This window comes from Phlebotomus papatasi, chromosome 3 (assembly GCF_024763615.1).
Source record: "Phlebotomus papatasi isolate M1 chromosome 3, Ppap_2.1, whole genome shotgun sequence".
Taxonomy (NCBI): domain Eukaryota; kingdom Metazoa; phylum Arthropoda; class Insecta; order Diptera; family Psychodidae; genus Phlebotomus; species Phlebotomus papatasi.
In genome coordinates, this window is record NC_077224.1 from 77,039,096 (window position 1) to 77,060,436 (window position 21,341).

Consider the following 21,341-nt stretch of genomic DNA (forward strand, 5'->3'; position numbering starts at 1 on the left):
CTTGAGCCTGAGCGAGATGACTAGATCTAGAAAACCACAGGAAACTCCGAAAACATGTTTACAAACAAATCTTATTGTACGCTGGGCATATGTTTGTGCACTTTGTATTTTTGCCGGTATTGAATTAAATTGAAAGGAATTAATTTTAGATATTCATACATGAATCTTTTGGAGATAGTTTTGCAGTAAAATCATTTCTTGAGAAGCTTGGGATCGTACGAAACAAGAACACTTTCCCTTAATCCATAACAAATATTTAATGCCATAAGATGTTATAATGTTTTCGTTTGGGTGATTGGCTAGAATCTTTTGAATACTGTCAAAGTTTCAGTCAATTAGAGAGTGCGAAGAACCTGGAAAAAAATAAAGGATTAAATATCTACTTTGGCGAAAGTGCCCATGCTTTGTACGACCCCAAGCTTCGTAACGATTAATATTTTTCCTATGTTTCTCAGTAAATGTGACTCGTTGTACCTATATTTTAAAAACTATAGGGGAAATTGTTTTTAGAAAAAAATATTGTGGAGTCATATTTATTCAGGAACACAGGAAAAATTTAATTATTATGAAGCTTGATATCGTGTGAAGCATAGGCACTTTCCCCTACATGTGGGTATGTTTTAGATTTAGAATGAAAGGATATTATTGAATGTTAATTTCTAAACATTCCAGTGACTTTAATGTTTACTAAAGTCATTTGCGTGATTTTTCCTTAAGAAGCCATAAAGTGTTAAGAACTTCTATCTTTCCCTACATCAAACATTCCTTGTCGTTCAACTTCACCCCTCCCTCTCTGTTTTTTCCCCCTGTCAATGTTTCCCAAGTAAGGAATTCCCATCAGGTTTTTCCTAATATTCTCATTCCTCAAACGCCGTAACATACTCGTAAATCGCAGAATAGTTTCTTGATTGTTTCACGAGAAAATTATTCTTCAACTAAATGGCATCATCCATTACCCAGCGACTCTTTTCAGATCAATAACAACCATTGTGTGCACATATTCTCTAAAGTAAAAAGGTTTATTTTTTAATGCTCTTTCTTACTCTAGAGACGAAGTATTTGGGACACAAACATAGGAGAAGAAAAAAAAGTATAAAGTCGTCAGTTTTCACGTAACATCTGATTATACAGCGGTATAATTTGTTATTATTAGCGAGTAATAGTGAAAAGTGGTATTTGCACAATGCTAGATGTCAGAGAATTTCAGTCTTTTTTTTTCATATGCACACGTTCGAGGTTTTTTGGAGGAAAAATTCTGTGGTTTTCCTTCTATGTTTTTTTTTTTGTTTTTTTGAAAAAAATGCATGACGATGAAACTATCATTGGATAGCATCTGGATGAAGAGACACGTTTCATGAAATAGCAGTAAAACAGGTTATAAAAGTCCCTAGAAAATTTATATTGATCCAAAGTGTTGAGCTCTTATCGGATTAAATAAGAATGCTGTAAAAAAAAACATTATAATGTCTTCATGTCGTTCAAACTTCTTGTTACTTTAAAGAAGTTGCTTTAAGGGTGCTACTGGGAGTTGCTAAAGATTTTTACTACGGCATTGCTTTATTCATTTATGTTCAAGTATTTTCTATCAAAAACTTGTTGTTTTAATTTCTTTTAACCACATTTCATGATTTAATTAAAGTTTACTTGCATAATCTAATATAAAGGAAAACAATTTAAATAATTACTTACCAGTTTATGAAGCTCGAATTCTACAAACTTTAAACTTTTTGCAGGAAAGTTTTGGAAGTCTGTGATATTTTTTTTAAATACAATATTTTACTATTGGACAGTTAAAAATAACTATTTATTTTAAAAAGTTTTTTGTGGTAGGAATATACTTATTTTCCTGAAATAAGACCTTTCAAACGCTCTAGCTAGATATTTTTATCGTCCAGATTTTTTTTGTAATAACCAGGAAATTCATATTTATTATATACAACTATGTCGCACTCCACCGATTTGAGTGGCTTTTTGAGAATTTGTCGAATTTTCGATTATTATAAAATGAGATATTACAGAATTATTTCAGAATCGGGTTTTATCTCTAAAAAAAATGTAGGGGCAAGTGCCCAGTTTTTAAAATATATTGCAAAATCACATTTATTCAGAAACATAGGAAAAATTTAGTCATTACGAAGTTTGGAATGGTACGAAGCATTAGAAGTTTCCCCTTACTGAAGATTTTCCGTAATTTCAGATTTTCCAAGTTCTGTATTGCTATATAAATAACCTTTCAAAATTTTCTTAAAAACAGCAGTTTTTTTTATTTTTAATTTAATTTTTGCATAGTATACGCTGCATACAACTGAGATAATGATATTAAGATGGTAAAGAGACACCAAATTTAATTTGTTCTAATAAAAATTTATTAAAAAGTGTTCAGGGTTTTTCACTATATTTTTAATAAGCAACTCTGATATGTGATTACATCCAAACAATGATAAAATGAGTTTGGTGAGTAATATAGTAAGGTTGGGTAACTGGATTATTTTCTGTAGAGTGCTACTTAAACGCTGAATTTTGGACTGATGAAATTTTTTTTATTTCTTCTAAATCCATAGAATTATTCACTGTTTCATTCAGAAACATAATATAAAAAAAATTATCAAAAATATTAAAGAAAATTTGTAAAATAATGATAATACTGAAATAAGTCAGCATGCACTAACTGGGTCGTCTTTTCGCTAATTCACTTTTAATCAAATCTTTGGATTTAAAATACTTCTTTTCACAAGAAAAAAACAATAAATGTTTCCAATCAACCAGCTGTCATTAGCGAAAATATTACTGCTAGAAAATTTTTAGTGTAGAACCCAGCTGGCCCAAGACTGAAGTGAGTCGATTACACTCACTTATTTAATGGATAAAAATAATATTTTTGCTTTTTCTCATACTTGAATAGTTATATTATGTTACTGTAGTGACTATATTACGGAAATAGAAGTAAAAATATTATTTTAAGTGAATTAGTCATAAACGATCCAGATAGCGAAGCGCCCGGATTAGCACACTTGACTGTATACAATGTAGTCTATTTCAGTTTTATAATTATATAGAATAAAATTTATATTTGATTGTGAAAACAACATGGGGCAGGGTAGTATAAATATATTTAGAAAATGGCATTTCTATATTTCAACGTGTGACTGAAATTAAGTGCAATAGTGAAACATTAGAAATAAAATAGTCATCATCATTTTCAACCGTTTATCCCTATTGGGGTCGCGGGCTCATGACATCCAAATTAGCAGCTCACGCTTGCCGATTCTCCGCCACTTCAGGAAGATGATCGGGTTCGATCCCAAGGCAAGATTCTGAATTTGATTCAGCCACCTTGTCCTAGGTCTGCCTCGAGGTCGACGCCTTCTCACAATGGCTTGCATAGCTTTTCTGGGGAATCTTTTTAGAAATAAAATAATAATAATAATTTAATATTTATGGGCATTTATCTCAAAATACTTAAATGCTAAAAGTGCCACTAAAATCATGGAAGTGCGATATTATATATGAATTTATTATGATTTAATTGAAGAATTTCTGTTGGCGTTGAACGTTTGAAAGTTACAGAAAATTTTATTTTATTTATTTTTTTTTAATTTTTGAAAATACATTATAAAAGTTTTCTGAAAATATAGAAATTAGTTTAAAAAAATAATTACATAGTGGATTATATAGTACAGTAGCTTTACAATGCAGGGTGTCCCGGATTCTAAATTATTTTCAGTTAAACATTTTTGGCATTAAATATTTTATAATCACTTAATTCCATATGTTTTTTTTGCATAAATGTTTTATTTATGTTATAAAGTTCTATTATTAAGTTTATATAGTCATTATATTAAAAGGAAGTATATTTCGCAGTAAAAGAAAATGGGTAATTCAACATAGCAGAATTGCTTTTATGAGATTTTCTTTTTGGCTTTTTTGTTTTATTTTGCATTAATGTTATAAATTAACTTGAATGAATCGTAGCAAACAACGATTCATGATGCGTCATTAGCAAAAAATGCTGATATAAATTAATTGCACTTAGGACAGTTTCATTTTGAGGAGACGATATGCTGTTATAAAAACATTACTTTTTTTTCGTTTGTTAGACCTCATTACCTGTCTTTTATGTTGGTTTCAATGAAGAAAACGCCCCTTAGTTCTTTATTCATGAGAGTGTTCCAATTTTTAATTTGGAGTTCTTGTATCCAGGCAATCCCTTGACCTAGGAAGGATTATGTTTATGTTCTGAAAAGGCCTTGACATCAGCTAAAACATACTAAATTTTCAGTTAAATCGATTGCGATTTTTGTTTTGACATTTATTCAAAATGGTGTACAGAAATGTCAAATCAAGATGGCGATCATGCCATCAACAACAGAGTGCAAAGTTACCGCAATGACGGTAGTCAAAAGACTGAATCTATGGCTAAAAATTTAGGCAGAATTAATGAAATTTGGGGCATCTCGCATATTGGTAATGATAATGTCAAAAACATGTTAAGCTTCTCCAGTAATCATTTATAACTAAGTACAAATCAAAAGTCCAAAATACATATAATCTGAAGATATTTTACTGCTCGAACTCAAAGAGAGAGCAGTTGTGGTAAATTAAGCTAATTCAAACCCTGCTTCAAATGGAAATTTTTCGCTATTCCAAATGGAAACGTAATTGTTTTCATGATAAATACAGTACTAAATTATTATATTTATATATTTTCTATACCACAGTTTCATTATTTAGTTAATTTTGCTTCAAATAAAGCGAAAATCCATTCATATTCACAAATTTTAAATTGTTAATTTCTCATAAAAATTAAAAGTGTACCTTTTCACGATTGAATTTTTCATAGATCGACCATGCTTTCCAATGAAAAACACAATGAGGTGACTGTTGTTTATTCGTTTTGTTTAACATTTCATGTCACATTTCTGGCTAATTTTAGTTAAATTAAGTGTTAATCTTTATTGTTAACGGTACGTGAAGTTTTCAAATGAAATAATTACCTATTTCGTGAACAAAAAGGGTTTTTCTGAAGTGTCTGCAAAGGCTTCAATAGGAAACCCCCGGAAATATGATTTCTTTTTGAAAGATTTTCTTATTGTTTTATATGGGAAAAGAGAAAAGACCAGGAATAAGAACAAATCCTGCACTCAGGAGCAACTCAACAAGATTTTGGGAGCATTTCGTCGCGGTTTCACTTACACTGTTTGTCTCCAATAAGAAACTTTCCCTTGTCTCCATTTGGATTAATTTGTTTCCAATAGAAGCATTTTACACTCGCGTATTTTTCTTGTACCGTCGTTTTGGGTGACTTTGCACTCGGGGGGTGACTTTGCACTCTGCTGTATTGCGTATTTTTCTTGTATTTAAGAAGTTTTCAAATTATATCTAAAGAATTTTCACTAAACAGTAACATTCTAGAAGAGTTAAGGAGCAAATTTATGTAATTCTCTTCAGAAAAAATATGAACTTAATGTGTTGAATCTTGTGTCAAAGTTAAAGCGTTTGGAAATGTTTTGAATTAGGACATTTACCCTATGTGGATAATCGACTTTTTTCAATTTCTCAGCGTCCTGGAGGTTAAATGGTAAAAGATAGCGACTTCCGATCTTCAGTGACCCCCAATAAAAAAAAACAATATCTCCAATTTTTTTTCTTCCTCCACCGCATCTTTTCCAAAATCATGTTTTCAAAAATACAAAAGGTTTTCAAATTAATGAAATTAGGGTAAGTGTGCCTAATTCCGGCCAGCTTGCAATTTCGGCCACCTTTTTTGTTCCTCGAATTTCCATGAACTTTTAGATTTTACGTACTCTAGAGATTATACAATGCAAAAGAATAACAAAAAATGTAGCTACGACAAACGAGATGACGTGAAAAAGATATTGGAAGAATTCCCGAAAGAACTATGAGAATGAAGGTGGCCGAAATAGGCTACCAAAGCTGTGTCTATATTTTTATTTATTTTAAAATGTATTAAGAATGATTTTAGAGTAAATAAAGACAGTAAACTCTTTACAAGGTTCTAAGCAACACTCTTTCAGAAGAAAGAATAAAAAAAATCAATTTGTATTTAAAATATTACATTTCAAACTTGAGACTTTGACGCTTGCATGCAACTATGCCGAAATTTGGCACACTTACCCTATATATTTCGCTTTTACATTTTCCTGGAATACGGCTGTTTCCGACTTATCATAACTGATTTCATTGGGAAAATGAAAGAAAACCCGATTTGTGTATGTTTTGTGAAGTTCTAAATTATTTTCCAATTTATTTATTTCTTATAAAATTTTCAGTCTACTTTGTAAAAATAACTAAGAAAAACTTGACGATTTAATATTCAGTTTAGTATGTTATAATGAAGAACTTGAAAATAAATATTTGCTTGATTTTCACTGAAGAAGACTGAGTCAAAATTATATTGCAAATTTACATATTATTATGAAGAACTTACTAAGTAGATTGTCAAGTTTAATCTTATTCATAGAAGACGCAATGTATGTTTACAAATGTTATGAAAGTTTTGAATTTGACAAAAAAACCTAACGTTGCTAGAAGGAAAATTTTCTTCACAGATTCTTGACTTAAAAAAATATATATATCCCTCATATAATTTACTCAAGAGCACATTAGTTTCACATTTCTCTACATTATATTCATTTGTCATGCTTCAAGCTGTTACTGCATCGATTTACACAATATATGTATAATTCTTATTTTACAGGTGCGCTTAAAAGAGAAACCAGCACCTGATAAAGTTGACCTTCCATCGTCAATAGCGAGTTCATTTGATGCATTTATGGCATCAAAATCAAGTGATGATTTTGAAAGTTTCCTCTTGGACTTTCGAACTTGCACATCATTAGATAGTGAACAAGAGACATATGTTGCAAATAATATTGTGACCATTCTCAAAAGTACACTATCAAAGCCAAATATCTTTCCTGATTCGAAGCACGATGAGAAATTGCAGGAGAGTATGGAACATCCAATATTCTCATTGTGGAAAATATTTTATCAGTATGAGGAAAAGTGTCGAAAGTGCATAACAAATTTATTGGCAACAGTGTACAATCGAATACCATGTGCGGGCTATTTAGTTCTCTATTTCCTCAAAGTGCATACAAAATTGCAATCGCGCAAGAATCCTAATGTTGTATTTAAAACAAATGTATATAGAATTTTGTGTGAATCTGTGGATCAAAGTGTTGAAAGTTGTTTGGCACGCGATTTGACAATGCTGGAAAAGGATAGTCCACAATTTTTCCTGTGGCTTCTACCAGATATTTATCGTGAATTCAAAAATAGCATGATTAATAATTGTGATGTACTGAGAACACTTGTGGGGTGTATTGATGCCAAGAACCTGAGAGATCTTATTTACTGTGTGACACAAGGGAAATTGGTGATATTCAAGAATGATGGTGTTCTCGACTGTGTACGAGATAGTCTCAATTATGAGACTTTTGAGCAATTTTGCCTATGGCAATTGTTGCAAGCACATGACGTTCCCATTGAATTTCTTCAGGTGAGTTTATTCTTTCACTATTAGTTTATTGACTCTTTACAGGTTATTGTTATCATTCATTAAAAAAAACATTGTTTGCACAGAGAAAAAAATTTATAATACATTTTTTATAATTAGTTTTTGTTGGATGTTTGTTATCTTTACAAAACATTACAAATATTTTTGTAAATTTAACCGATTTTAGAGTATTTGATATGGAATGATATCTGCAGCCTTTTTCGCAAAGGAAATCAAAAATTAATAAAAAAATAAAAATGGGGTCATTAAAACTACTATCCCAGTAGCAAAATCTAGTATTAGATACTTGGGTTTGCAGACTGGAAAAAACGGTTTGTAGACTATAATTTAGTCCCTTTCCAGAAAGTTTCAATATCCTAAATAACATGCAATTTATCCGGAGTGCTTACCTTTAATACTCAATCCTAAATCAAAATTTTCCGAGAAATCTTGACTGATATGAATTTGGGAAAGTTGAGCCGAATGGCTAAGCCCTAGGTCTGGAGTTCGTATAATGCCGGCTTCAGACTGGACGTTTAGCCTAGTTCCCGAAGGTCTAAAAACGCTAAATAACAATATTTATTTTTTAAAATCTAATGAGTCATTTGCCCTTATATGCCCAATGCATAATAACTTTTGTTTGTAAACATGTTTTCAAAATTTTCTATGAGAGAGAGTGAGATGACTAGATCTAGATCTCACTCACTCTCATTGAAATTTCAAAAGCATGTTTACAAAACAAAAGTTATTGTGAGTTGGGCATAATCCAATACTAAACAACAATATTCTAAAAAAATGTGCCTGATAAGGAATTAGAGGGCACTCAATGGGTCAAGTGCTAGAGCACTCGCTCTATGATGCAAGTGTCCTGGGTTCGAATCCCCTTTAGGTCACCAGAAATTATTCTGGCGTTAAAGGTCTTCGGATTGCATCCAGTGCGTTTCACTGCACTTGATACCACGGGCATGGGACTGACAACCTCATCCCGTATAAGAAAAAAAAATAATGCATGTCTAGAAATCCCCTTCCGGGAAGGCCTTGTTCCTTCATGGAATGTTGTGCCAGCATTATTATTATTATTAAGGAATTAGAGGAGTTAAGCCAGATGGCTAATGTCCTAGACACACTTACGACTAAAGTCCAGAAACGACTAAGCTAGTTTATAGCCAAGTCAGTTCCTGACACATTACAAATGAGGATTAGCGTTCACTGGTATCAACAAAACATAACTTTCATGGGTTTTTATGCAGATACTGAAATGCACTAATACTCCTCTGAAAATGATACTATGTAAATTCATGTCTCAGTACAAGTGCAATAATTATTGTTAATTACAATTATTTGTGAGATGGAAGCTAACTCGCGACTTAAGCCAATTTAGGCGATTCTAGTGAATAATTCTTGTTGTTATACGTGAATCGTAAAGTAAATTTACAAGTGGTTTAATTTTCAAAGGATTACTAGTGCATTTCAGTAGAAATATCTGCATAAAAACCCATGAAAGCTATGTTTTGTTGATACCAGTGAACGCTAATCCTCGTTTGTAATGTGTCAGGAACTGACTTGGCTATGAACTAGCTTAGTCGTCTCTGGACTTTAGTCGTAAGTGTGTCCAGGACATAAGTCTTAGATCTGAAGCCCGTATAACGTAAATTTTAGTAAGTCTTACATATTAGATAGATGGTCTCAAAATAAATCCAAAAATGAATCCAAGTGTCAGGTACATGTGCCCGTTTTTGGCCAAGCTGGCACTAACCCCTCAATATGTTTACTCCTGTTGTCCTTTCCTCACGCAACGACAGCCTTTTTAACTGACTAAAATTGTAATTCATAAAATTGTAAATCTGTATAATTCTTGGCATATACATATACGATCTCTGTGATTCAGGGTTTTAGCCGTTTACCTGATAAGATCGGTCGTGGTAAGTCGGCAACGGACGCAACCAAGCATTAATTGAGGAGAAATACATGAATGGAAATTGAATTTGAATACCTTGACTTAATTAGGGGAAGGCTTTCAGGCGTCGCACACACTCTGGCTTTGAACACTTGATATTTTTCCCATATTCCTTTAATAAATCTGACCTGAAGAAATATGTGACTTAATACTAGCTATTAAAATATATTGCCATAGATAAGTCGGATTCATTAAAAGTATATGGAAAAAATGAAATGTTTGAAACCACAGTGTGTTTGAAGCCTCAAAGCCACCCCCTATATGTTTGTTTTTTATATTATTTTAGTAACAAACCATTCTTAAAATGACTTGGACTTAGTAATGCCTGGTTTCCGGACTACAAGAAATGATAAAAAAAAATACTCCTACTCTTAAAATTGTAACGTAGATGCGGGAGACTTTGTCCTCCGTATGTGACTTTGACTCACTACTGTTCATAATAATTCTGTCAGAATCATTCTTACACGATAGAATTAAAGAAAAGTTTACAAACAAACAATAGGGGGTCAAAGTCACCCACATCTACGGTATATCCAAATTAGTCGAAAGTTGTATCATCATGCACGAAAAGAATTGCCTAGTTCAATCATCATGGTTTTTGGATTCGTTATGCAAAAAGAAAGGTCTTAAGATTTTTTTCATGCATCCTGCATTCCTTTAAGCTTATGAGTTTTTTTGCATATGGAATTCAGAAGCTTACCATGGTCAAAAAAAACTTCCTGAATCGGTAAATTCTTTTGGCGCATAATAGTACAATATTCGAGATTTAGACGGCATCAAGCATTCACCCCATAGGGTATCAGACTTCTGCTTATTAGGGTTTTGGTCATCCCTTTTTTTCACTTATAGGGCTGAGAAAAAGGCTCGCCTGATCAGGGAGTTCAACTCTTGTGTCCGTTGCTTTATGTCTTTGGGCTTCGCAAGTTTGATCACATTTCTCCTTGAGTTAATTCTTATTCTTGCACAAGTGAATTTGACACTAAGTCAGCACAGCACTCCGACTCGAAAGATTTAAACAAGCTTCCGAACCGCAATATTTTTTTTAAAAGAAATTATTTCTGTATTAATCCGGTATAAAAGTGCCTAATTTTCATACAATTCCTATTGGAATTTTCGTTTATTATATGATATGATCTGCTGGAGGAGACTTTTCCTCCTCCTAATTTTCATTACAATATTGTTTAGAATACATGCTATTTATAGTTTCCTCGTTGTGCAAAACCGTAAATCACCAAATATTATTCAAAAGGACTTGCAGAGTGAATTTGAATTTAATTGTAGTAAATTTTAATGGAAAAAAATCGAACACATTTTAGTGTTAAAAAAATATGACGGATGATCTACAAAGAATCCAAGCTCGATGTACTTGTAATTCAGAGCGAGCGCCCTACATCTTAACCAGGGTAGAACAGCCTGGTTAATGGTAACTGGTTAATATTATTTATTTTAGAATCATTAACGTTGGTTGTAGAAAATAATAATTAAAAAAAGAAGAATATTTCTAAAGTCTAATCTAAAAAAATATTAATTTAATTTATAATAAATATTTATATTCAAATAATACATCAAATTTTTTAATTTTATAAAATCGGATAATGACCAGCGCACAATAACTTTTGTTTGTAAAAATTTCCCATGAGAATGAGCGAGATGACTAGATCTGGATCTCACTCACTCTCATTGAAATGTCAAAAACATGTTTACTAAACAAAAGTTATTGTGCGCTGGGCATTAGGTTTGAAAACTGTATTATTTACAAACTGTAATACAAAACAAAAATTAAAAAAATAATATTTCTATTAATGTTGTAAAGTCAACATATTTTAATGTTTTTGGTTAAAAAATTTAGAATTTGTATTATATTTTTTTCTCTGTGCAACATATAAATATAACAATTTAAAACTGATATGTGATGCCTAAATAATTGAGATACACCTCATTTAGGGATTAAGTACGTACATATTTGCCATTACAAATTGTTCATAAACTTATTTTTCTCTGTCGTTGAAAACTTTTTGCGCTCTTGTTTATAAAAAAATCCCCTGAATCAAAGTTTATCCTCGTGTACTTCCTTCTAATTTTTTTTCAGCACTTGACTTATTCCTTTAAGCACATGTTAAATTATTTAACCTACCCTCACCCCATCTCTTCAATTTTCCCCAAAGGGATATGGTAGAAGCCACAATATTTTGGGTTAAGAGAGACATTTATGGAAAAAAAGACACAACCATGATTTTTTTTATATAAACAAACAAGTTAAAATTAATACAAAGGATGAATATCATATATCATACATCATAAATGAATTTAAAACATGAAACTCGTTTCCTCACCACAGAAGGACAAAATAAAAAAAAAGAATATATAAATTACAACATAAAATATGCCAGGCACATTTTTCCCACAAAATTTAATACATTTCTCCCTTTTTTTTTTTGTTTGCGAAAAAAGGTTCTATAAAGGGAAATTGTTTGCATACCCGGCCGGAACAAATGTTATACAATAATATATAAATATTATATACAAATAGGGAGAGTAGGGCTACTATAGTCGGGATAGTAGGCCGATTTTAGGCCTACCCTTCATATAAAACACTGTGTCGTTTTACTAGTGGAAGAGACTTTTTGGGAGAATTAGTATTAGTGTGACTGCCGTGTACGTGTGAATCACAAATATTAATTTTTTCACATTATGAGGCAAGTTTCTTACAGGAAACGCAATTCTTATGCTTCCTTGGCTACTTTTATACCTATTTTCATACAAATCTTTGCAAAATAGTAAAAAATTTGCGCTTTTAGTTTCGATGTTAATGTGACAGTGGAACACATCAAAGACACTGTAAAATGAGTGGAACTTATCTTGAACAATTACAGGATACGAATATCATATATTTATAAATGAAAAATACAATAAAAATCTGACTCAGATTTTTGTCAGACTAATATCATGGAAATATGTTATAGCTCCGATTTTGTTCCGGCCGGGTAGGGTGGTAAATATTTGCTTGTAAATCAATCGCTTATTGAAGGCAATTTAGCGCGGCATGATGATTAACAGAACATGCTTGTTGAATTATGCGCAGTGTTGTGGAAAATCATTGGGAATTTTCAGCAAAATTCTATTTTTAGAGATTATAATCATTAATCTTGGGTTTCTTTGTAAAAGTCGATTTTAATTGACTTTCATTCGAAATTATTATTTATCAACTTTAAAGTAGTTTCAGAAAATTGTTCACAAATCTTCGTGTTTGTTGATTATAAATTATTATAATAATTTTTAATTTTTGGGAAAATATTGTTTTCTTCATTTTTGCTACGCAAAAGACTGTTATGACCAGCGCACAATAACTTTTGTTTTGTAAACATATTTTTGACATTTCAATGAGAGTGAGTGAGATCTACATCTAGTCATCTCGCTCACTCTTATAGGAAATTTTGAAAACATGTTTATAAATAAAAGTTATTGTGCGCTGGGCATTATTCTTGAAAATTTATTGTTTGTATTTCAGAGTAGTTTATTGGATGTTACGTTGCTAGTTTGAGGAGTTTTAAAGAATGTTATCTTATTAAAAACGTTCATTCGTGATATAAAGTGACCAATACCTGAACAGAGTGAAATTTAATTTAGGTTACATTTACGTAAAGGTCGCCTTTTTTGTCGTTTTGCTACGATAAGACTGCTTACAGAAAAAAAATGTAAGAATCTCACCTAAAATGGTATTTGATAAATATGTAAAGAATTTAAATTATCTATTAAAAATACATCACCTAGGTATTTATTTCATTTATAATAATCCGTAAAAAAACTGTCACAAATTACCCCAACCCTGCCAATATTTACTTCAGAATTTCTGAGAGTTTCCACCAAATCATCTTTAAGAAATCGATTCAAAAAAAAAACACTTTCAATTTAAATTCAATTCAATTTGTTCATAAAACCAACAACTAAATAGAGTTTAACCTTCTTACAAGTGTGTAGCTACAAGAAAACTAAAAAAGGAAAAAGGGAAAGAAACATTTTCATTCGAGATGAACAAATGGTTTTTAGCAAAGTTATAGAACTATAAAATTCCTATAAGAATGCATTCATTGAAGCCATGTGAAAGCTCTGGAAAATAATATTATCTGTACTTCTTATTTATTTTTTTTATTGATTCTCATCAAATTAACATTTCACTACACTGAGAGAAGGTTGAGTGTTACCAGGACACGAAATGAGTGTTGTCACAACTAAAATCCTACACTCGAATCAACCAACCCTCATATGAGGCTTGGTATTACGCTTGAGGCTTCTTCCAACACTCATGAATGAGAAATTCAAGCCTCATCGAGTGTGAGAACTTTCCAGTGGCTTCCAATTAGTGTTGCTCTTTCACTCACTCAGAATTGTCAAATTTCATACAGAATATTAATTCACAGTGCAATTATTTTGCGAAGTGGTGATGGTTTTCGCGTGTTTTTCAATAATTTACAATAGTGGAAATTGGGAGGAAAAGCTCCTCCGGTAGAGAGTTGTGTTGTGGTTCGGAAAAAGACAGTGCCGACAGAATTAAGTTGAAAATTAAGTAGTATTTTTAATGAATTTACACAAATAATATTTTTGGAAAAATGAGTTTTGTGGTTCAGAGGACTTGCTTAAGTCTCTGGAGTGCTTTGTGATAAATATTTTGTCTCAAAAAGACCTCAATAGTGAAATTTTTGAAAGATTTGTTTGCGATATTGCATCCTAGTAAAAAAGTTTTTAACATGTCGGATGTTTCACTTAACAATAGTCGGACGGCTAAAATTCTTGCAAAAGTGTGTCTTGAATTCAATAAAAATCGACAAAATTTGGTAAGAAATTATATTATAATAGCAAATGAAAAGTATTTATTGTAAAAAATGTGTGTACGATGGTAGTTCCATTAAAATTATTAAGTGCAATTGACTTATTTATTGAGTGTTCGAGTACGTCGATTTTGTATCTATACGGCAGATGAGTGTTCAACCTCACGAGTGTTCATGGAACACTCGATATACACTTATTTTTAGCGTTGGCGTTAGTCTCATCATAGAAATATGAGGCTTGTACCAACACTCAAATGCCCGAGTGTGATGGAAGTTTACCCAAGCCTTAGTGCGGTTTGTTACGACACTCATTTAAAAAAATGACCATTGATTTAACACTCAATGTAGGGAATATGTGTATTATCAAATCTCATTTCGCGCGGAGTTTTCCCAACACTCATTTCAACACTTATTTATTTGAAGACCTTCTCTCAGTGTACAGTTCTTTTTTATACGTACGTAATATTTCATTTATCATCATATTAACAATTCTAAATAAACTCAGACTATCAAAGAATACGATAACGAAAGACATTAAAACAGCAAAATGTTACCAATTTAGTGAACAATATGATAGAAATGCCAATGAACGCTTAAAAATATCTCATAATTGAATGCACCACGCTTGACACTTACTTAGAAAAAGGTAATTTATAACTTTTTATTTGATATTAAAATTTTTATTACGCATAAAACGTAATAAACTCGTTTTTTATAGCAAAATTTCAGAAGAGTGCTTTAAAATGTAATTGGATCCTATATTCAGGATAATATTCTTTTTTATCAAGTGCAAAATATCACTAAAAGTGACATTTTACTCCAATTTTAAGTTTAGTTTAGAGCTTTATAGCACTTGTATTAAATTTTATGCTAAAGTGATAACACGAATTCATAGAGAATTTGATTAGCTTTCTTTTTGTGAAAAAATAGTAGTTGATAACTTTTCTGTAAATTGAAAAATAGGCCAAAAACAAAAAAAAATGGGCGTAGAATATAAAATTTGCGTAAAATGCAACCGTTTTTTATAAGGAGGTTAACACTGGATAATATAACCAAAAAAGTGTTATCATTTGGGACGAGTTTGATACCAATTCTCACTTAAACATTAAGTACCAATAATTGCAAAAATTTCGAGAAAATTTAGAAACCTTTATTAGTAATTTAATTTGAAGAGTCTTAGAACTGCTGTAGAAGTCTTGCGAAATGAAAAAAAAGTTTAGTATGTTGATGAGAATATCTCCACCTGACTCTGGCATATTATACCACTTAGGTATTCTACGTGATTTGTTGCCTCGAAATTTAAATTGTTTACGCATTAGGAACTATCACAATTTGGATAATTTATCTCTACGCAATTTAGGGTAACTGTGCCAAATTTCGACATAGTTGCATATAAGTACCCAAGTCCTAAGTTTGAAATACAATATTTTTAATTCATATTGATATTCCTTATTCCTTCCTTTTCAGGAGGGTTGTGTGGAACCTTGAAAACTAGTTTATCATCTTTGTTTTCTTTAAATCACTTCCTAAAATATTGAAAAATTAATAATAATAAGGACATTGCTTTGGGTAGTATTCCGGCCACTTTGAGTGAAATACCGGCCACCTTTTTTCTGATCACCTTTTGTGACGCAACGGATAGAAAATTTCAAAACGTCAAATGGAACGAGTTTAATATTTAGTTTAATACGTTTATATGACCCACAAGCCCTGAGATCTTCCGTGCAATTTGTCCTGAAGACTTGAAGAGTAGCATCTTAATTTAACGCGCAGATTTCCGTAGCAATTTGCCCTTCCTGAACTCTTCCAATGCCTTTTCCACATCATCTTTTTCATAGAAGCGATGGTGTTTTTCTGTGGACATTGTAGAACTCAGAAATTGAAAAAATAACATAAAATGAATAAGAAATTTAGGAAAGCGAAAGATGTTGCCGGAATAGGCAACACTACCTCACAGGAGAGACGCTCACAAAGTATATACTTTTTTACGCGAAATACAGGATTCAGCTGGGAAATTTCACCCGAAATTTAAAAAATTAATTCACTATAAACAGAAACAACTTTAATAAAAACTAATCAATTTTTATAAAAAACACCAAATGAAAACTTTCTGCACTTCACCACAAATCGTAAGACTGCTAGAAACACAATCGATCTGTCACATTTTTTGTAAGACTCTTTCCACACTGAGTTTTTACAACGCAATTTAAATTCAAATTATACCTGAAATTTAACGGTCTTTGTGTTAATACATCCTAAAATGAATTCATTCACTATTCGAAGATTACATACATAATTTTAATTAATTTATTTTCATGGCCGAAATTACACTCAAAGTGGCCGAAATTAGAAGCTGGCCGAAATTTGGCACACTTCCTCTATGTCCGAATTTCTTAAGAGAAAGTTGTTTTTTACTCAATGGCCTCTACACACTAGAGGAACTTATGTCCATATTGAAGAAAATTGCCTATGCTTCTGTATAGGAAAAATTTTAAATATGGACATAAAATTCTCTAATGTGGAAGGAGAGGCCATTAGTTAGTTTAGCGACAGAAGTAGAAATACATTTTATTGCCTCCTTTTTTCGCTTTGTGGGAAGTTATGAATAGTTTATGTATACAAAGTTATGCATGGAAAGTTTGACATCGCGTCGATTTTGATAATAATTTCCTATATTCTTTTTCCTGTTTTGAATTCTGGGTGATAAATTATTTTCTTAGTTAGTTACACTATATAAATAAATGGTGTTTGTAATGAAGTAATGTTAAAAAAATCAATTTCTTGAATGTTATTTCGCGTGTTTTTTTAAGTATATGACCAGCGCACAATAACTTTTATTTGTGAACATATTTTCATAATTTCCTATGAGAGTGAGCGAGATGGCTAGATCTAGATCTCACTCACTCTCATTGAAATATCAAAAACATGTTTACAAATAAAAGTTATTGTGTGCTAGGCATTATCCAGTTCTCATTTTATACACAAATTTACTTTTCATAATAATCATCTATTAATTTCAAATTATTTCGAAAATTTTACATTCTTTTCGCTGAACCCGACTTTGATAAGGAAATCGAACTTAGGGTCTTTGCATGATAAAACCATTGGCTTATCTACTTATACGAGCTTCAGACCAATAGCGAAGATTTTTGATTAAAAATTGACTTAGGATTGTATATTAAAAAAACAATTGGTCTATTGGATTTCGAAAAATATCTGCAATTAATTCTTGTTTAAAAAATCAAGATCATCGGGAACTAGACAAATCGCCTAGTCTGGAGACCACTTTAATTATAAGGTCATCCAATAAATACACAAATCTGAATGCTTTAAATCTTATTTATTGAAGCAGTCCTGAAAATTTATTATTTCATATTGAAATAAAAATCATAGATTACGAATTACTATTATTAATGTACAATCCAATAGGGCAATAATTGCGAGATTACGATCTTTAACAACCTTTTTTTGTGGTTTTAAAATTACATTCAGCCCCCATTTTGGCGAGAGTGTTCTGTTACGAAAACAAATGATAGAGCAAATAATGGTGGTTCTTGAAGTACTTGAGCATTAAAGTATGCTTGACAGAGGAGGTGTAAACAATTCAATGCAATTTGATATAACAAGGCAATTTAACCATTTAATGTTACCATACAAATGTCGAATGAATGAGTAAATAATTGGGTTTAAATCTAATTTTTGTATAAATTTTCAATTTGCAAAATGATATTTGATTTCTAGGATATTCTTCCTGAATTGGAATCATCGAATCATGCTGAAGCATTGACGTATATGCTGATGCTGCTGAAGAGTGAGAAACCAAATGCGGAACTTGTTCGATTGCTTTTGAGTCGAGAAACGAAAAATCGTGGTGATCCATTTGTCACGTCAGCTTTAAGGTATGCGCTGTTTTCTTTTGTCTTCTATTTAAAAAAAAAAAAAAGAAAAAAAGGGAAAAAAAATAATAAGGGAGTGCTGGAAAATTTTCATCTACTGCTCCAAATGGACTTAAAAAGCGAGAGATATTGGAGTCCTCTATTTGTATAGTGGTTTTCATGAATAACCGTGTGTGGTTTCCTTTTCATTGCTGAACAAACCAGGTACTGGTGTCAGGAGTTTGAGGAGAAACTGTCTGAGATAATCGCTGGTTTGTTGACATCAAAGTACCCCAACAGTTCACCAAATAAACGGAAACGTCCCCTTAAGAATAATTCAGTTCAAACAACATCACCGTCATCTGAGCAGGTACATGGCAAAAGGCTATTTTTAATTAGTTATAAAAGGGACTCATTTTAATTAATATTTGGCCTTTTAGCTACTCAATCACTTGGAACACTTTCGGAGAAGCTGTCGACATGGAAATGGCACAGGGACTGGACTGTATGTTCAGGACGCAATGCAACGTGCCCTCCAACAAGCTTTTTCACACAGTAGTGACAGCACAAAGGTAATTATTATTATTTTTAACGTCAATTATTTTTTAGTGAAATGAAAGTTACGGATTGAATAGTCCTTTATGCAACATATTAGAATTATGGGAAATATCCGTTAAATAGTGCACAACTATTTGACTAAATATTTGAGAAATGAAAATTAAGAACAGTTTACAGCGCCACTAGTGAGAGAAAACAGTGTCCTCTCGCGGAGGAAAAAATTTTCTCAAGAGTCAGTGAATTCTCGGAAATTTGTTTGTTTTAGTGATCAAAATATTTTTCCATGAAAATAAAGCCATTAATGTCTTTTCTCTTGTTCGAAATAATAAAAAATATTGAAAAAATTCTAGCGATAGAAAACAGTGCCCTCTCGTGGAGGAAAGGATTAACAGATTCAACAAATTCTCGGCAATTTGTTCCTTTTCTTTTAGCGTTCAAAATATTTTTCCTTGATAATGAAGCCATTGATCTCATTTCTCATGGTAGAAATAATCAAAAATATTTGAAAAAATGGTTACATCGAAGATGATGTATGAAGATTTCTCCGTTAACCTTCTCCGATTATTCACAGAATAAAATTAAGAAAAGGTCAAATGTCATCGAGATATTTGAATTTAATTTAAAAGTAAACTTTGTGTAAGCTTTTCAAAATTCAAAAAATGTGAATTTATTTTGTCTGTTCATGAAAAAAGACGTTTAGGGTAAACTGCACCAAATTTCGGCCAGCTTGCAATTTCGGCCACTTCTTCCATTCCTCAAATTTCTATGAAATTTTAGTTTTTGCATATTCTCGAGATTATACATTGCAAAAAAAAACAAACAAACAAAAATCACTTCGACGGCCGAGATGATGTTAAAAAAGCTTTGAAACAATTCCGGAACAGTAAGAAACTACAGTGCCCGCTTCGTAATCCGGATGATTGGGAGACAATATGACAGATGTCCGCTTCGTAATCCGGATGAATTTTTCGAATTTGTTCAACGTCTCGAAAATATAATACAAGTTTTTTTTGTTGAATTAGAATAAAACTTTTAAAGAAGATTAAAAAGACATAATTGGAGAAGTCTATTCTATTATACTTCATTTATTAAACAAAAACATCACAGGATAATTCATTTTCATTGCTGAATACTCGTGCATACATAACTTCAAAATGATTTTAAATGTAACCGTCGATAACTCGTCCGGATTACGGCGTCCAAAAATTTCCAATTGGAGCAAGTTTTGAATTAGCTTAATTTACCCTACAATACGTTTATTTTGCCTGACATTTTAACCATTACAGTATTACTCCTATTTTTATTAAAAAGTTTTGAAGGGCTTAGGTTTTGTTTAGGTAGATTTTTAGACCCCGCCCAAAAATATTGTTACCGGATATTGAAGATTAAAATTAAAGTAATATCGTGGAAATTGGCTTTCAAGCTTCATCTGATCCAAAGATAAGATATTACTAAATCAATAAAAAAAGCTTCATTGATAGGGATTACTTCTGGAAGGTTTTTCAGGTTTTTTTTTACCGATTTGTTCACATAATTGAAAACGATTTTCCTATTTAGACTTAAAACAAAACCTTTATCTTTCTCGTAATACTTAATAAATCTATGCAAACATTTTAAACTCTTATTGAGTTTGGGTTTTCATTCTATTTTTATATTGCTTGTTTCCAATGCAACTTCTTCATAATTTTTCGTGTAATTTGCATTTGCGCCCGTTGATCCATATTGAACCGTTTTTGATGTTTTTTGGTACATAGACTCCTCTCGCACCGATTCTTCAGAACTGATTTAATTTTTCATAAAAGAAGAGTTGTTCATCTTAAAATTACTAATAATTCTTTAGCACTTACGAAGTTTGCAAAATTCACACTAGAGGCGCTAAAGTCTCAAATTTGTCAAAAAACGCATTTATATCAGAAAAAATTCACTTTATTCAAATATTAAAGGAATATAACTCGAAAACTAAAATTTTTCCATTTGATAGAGATTATTATTAACGTATTATATAAACTAAAAATTAACTCACTGACACCAGTTTATTAAGTTTTTAATTGAAATTTCTTTGAAAACAGAAACAATACTGTGATTTATTCGCGTTGGCGGCTGAGGATGAGACGAGTGGTGTTGGACGAAGGGGTGCAAGTGGGCGAGGGAGAAAGCAGCCACCGAGCAAAAAGGAATCGAGTAGCACATCAAATGCATCCAACAAGAAGAATATCGAACCTCTTTCTAGTTTTATCTCAAGTGATGAAGAGTCGAGTGAGGTAAGTGAGCTCTTTTCTTCATTTTGAAACATTAATTTTCTGCTTTATTTGTTTACAACTTATACCTTTATTTACAATCATCTTAAGAAAAGCGAGAGAGAGAGAGAGAGAGAGAGAGAGAGAGAGAGAAAGAGATATATTGAATAATGACCATTTCTAATTGATCTTTTCAAATTTAAATTGGCACCGCATACGATAGGGCTTCGATTTTTATGGCTCTTTCGTCCCGAAGGGAAAATACATATTCATGTCAGATTTGATTTATTATTGCAATGTTCAACTCGTGAATATATCACATATACTATGTGCATAGAGATATTTTTAAGATGCATATTTTTCATCTTA

General features: G+C 31.6%; 1 protein-coding gene across 1 annotated transcript in view; it reads left to right on the plus strand.

The window, feature by feature from the left end:
- Positions 1-21,341, plus strand: part of LOC129805846 (integrator complex subunit 3 homolog) — a 45,785-nt gene that overhangs the window by 17,848 nt on the left and 6,596 nt on the right. Inside the window, exons 4-8 of the mRNA XM_055854063.1 lie at positions 6,719-7,522; positions 18,044-18,201; positions 18,403-18,547; positions 18,618-18,749; positions 20,805-20,996. Of these exons, the coding sequence (XP_055710038.1) occupies positions 6,719-7,522; positions 18,044-18,201; positions 18,403-18,547; positions 18,618-18,749; positions 20,805-20,996 (1,431 nt within the window). The remainder of the gene's footprint in view (positions 1-6,718; positions 7,523-18,043; positions 18,202-18,402; positions 18,548-18,617; positions 18,750-20,804; positions 20,997-21,341) is intronic.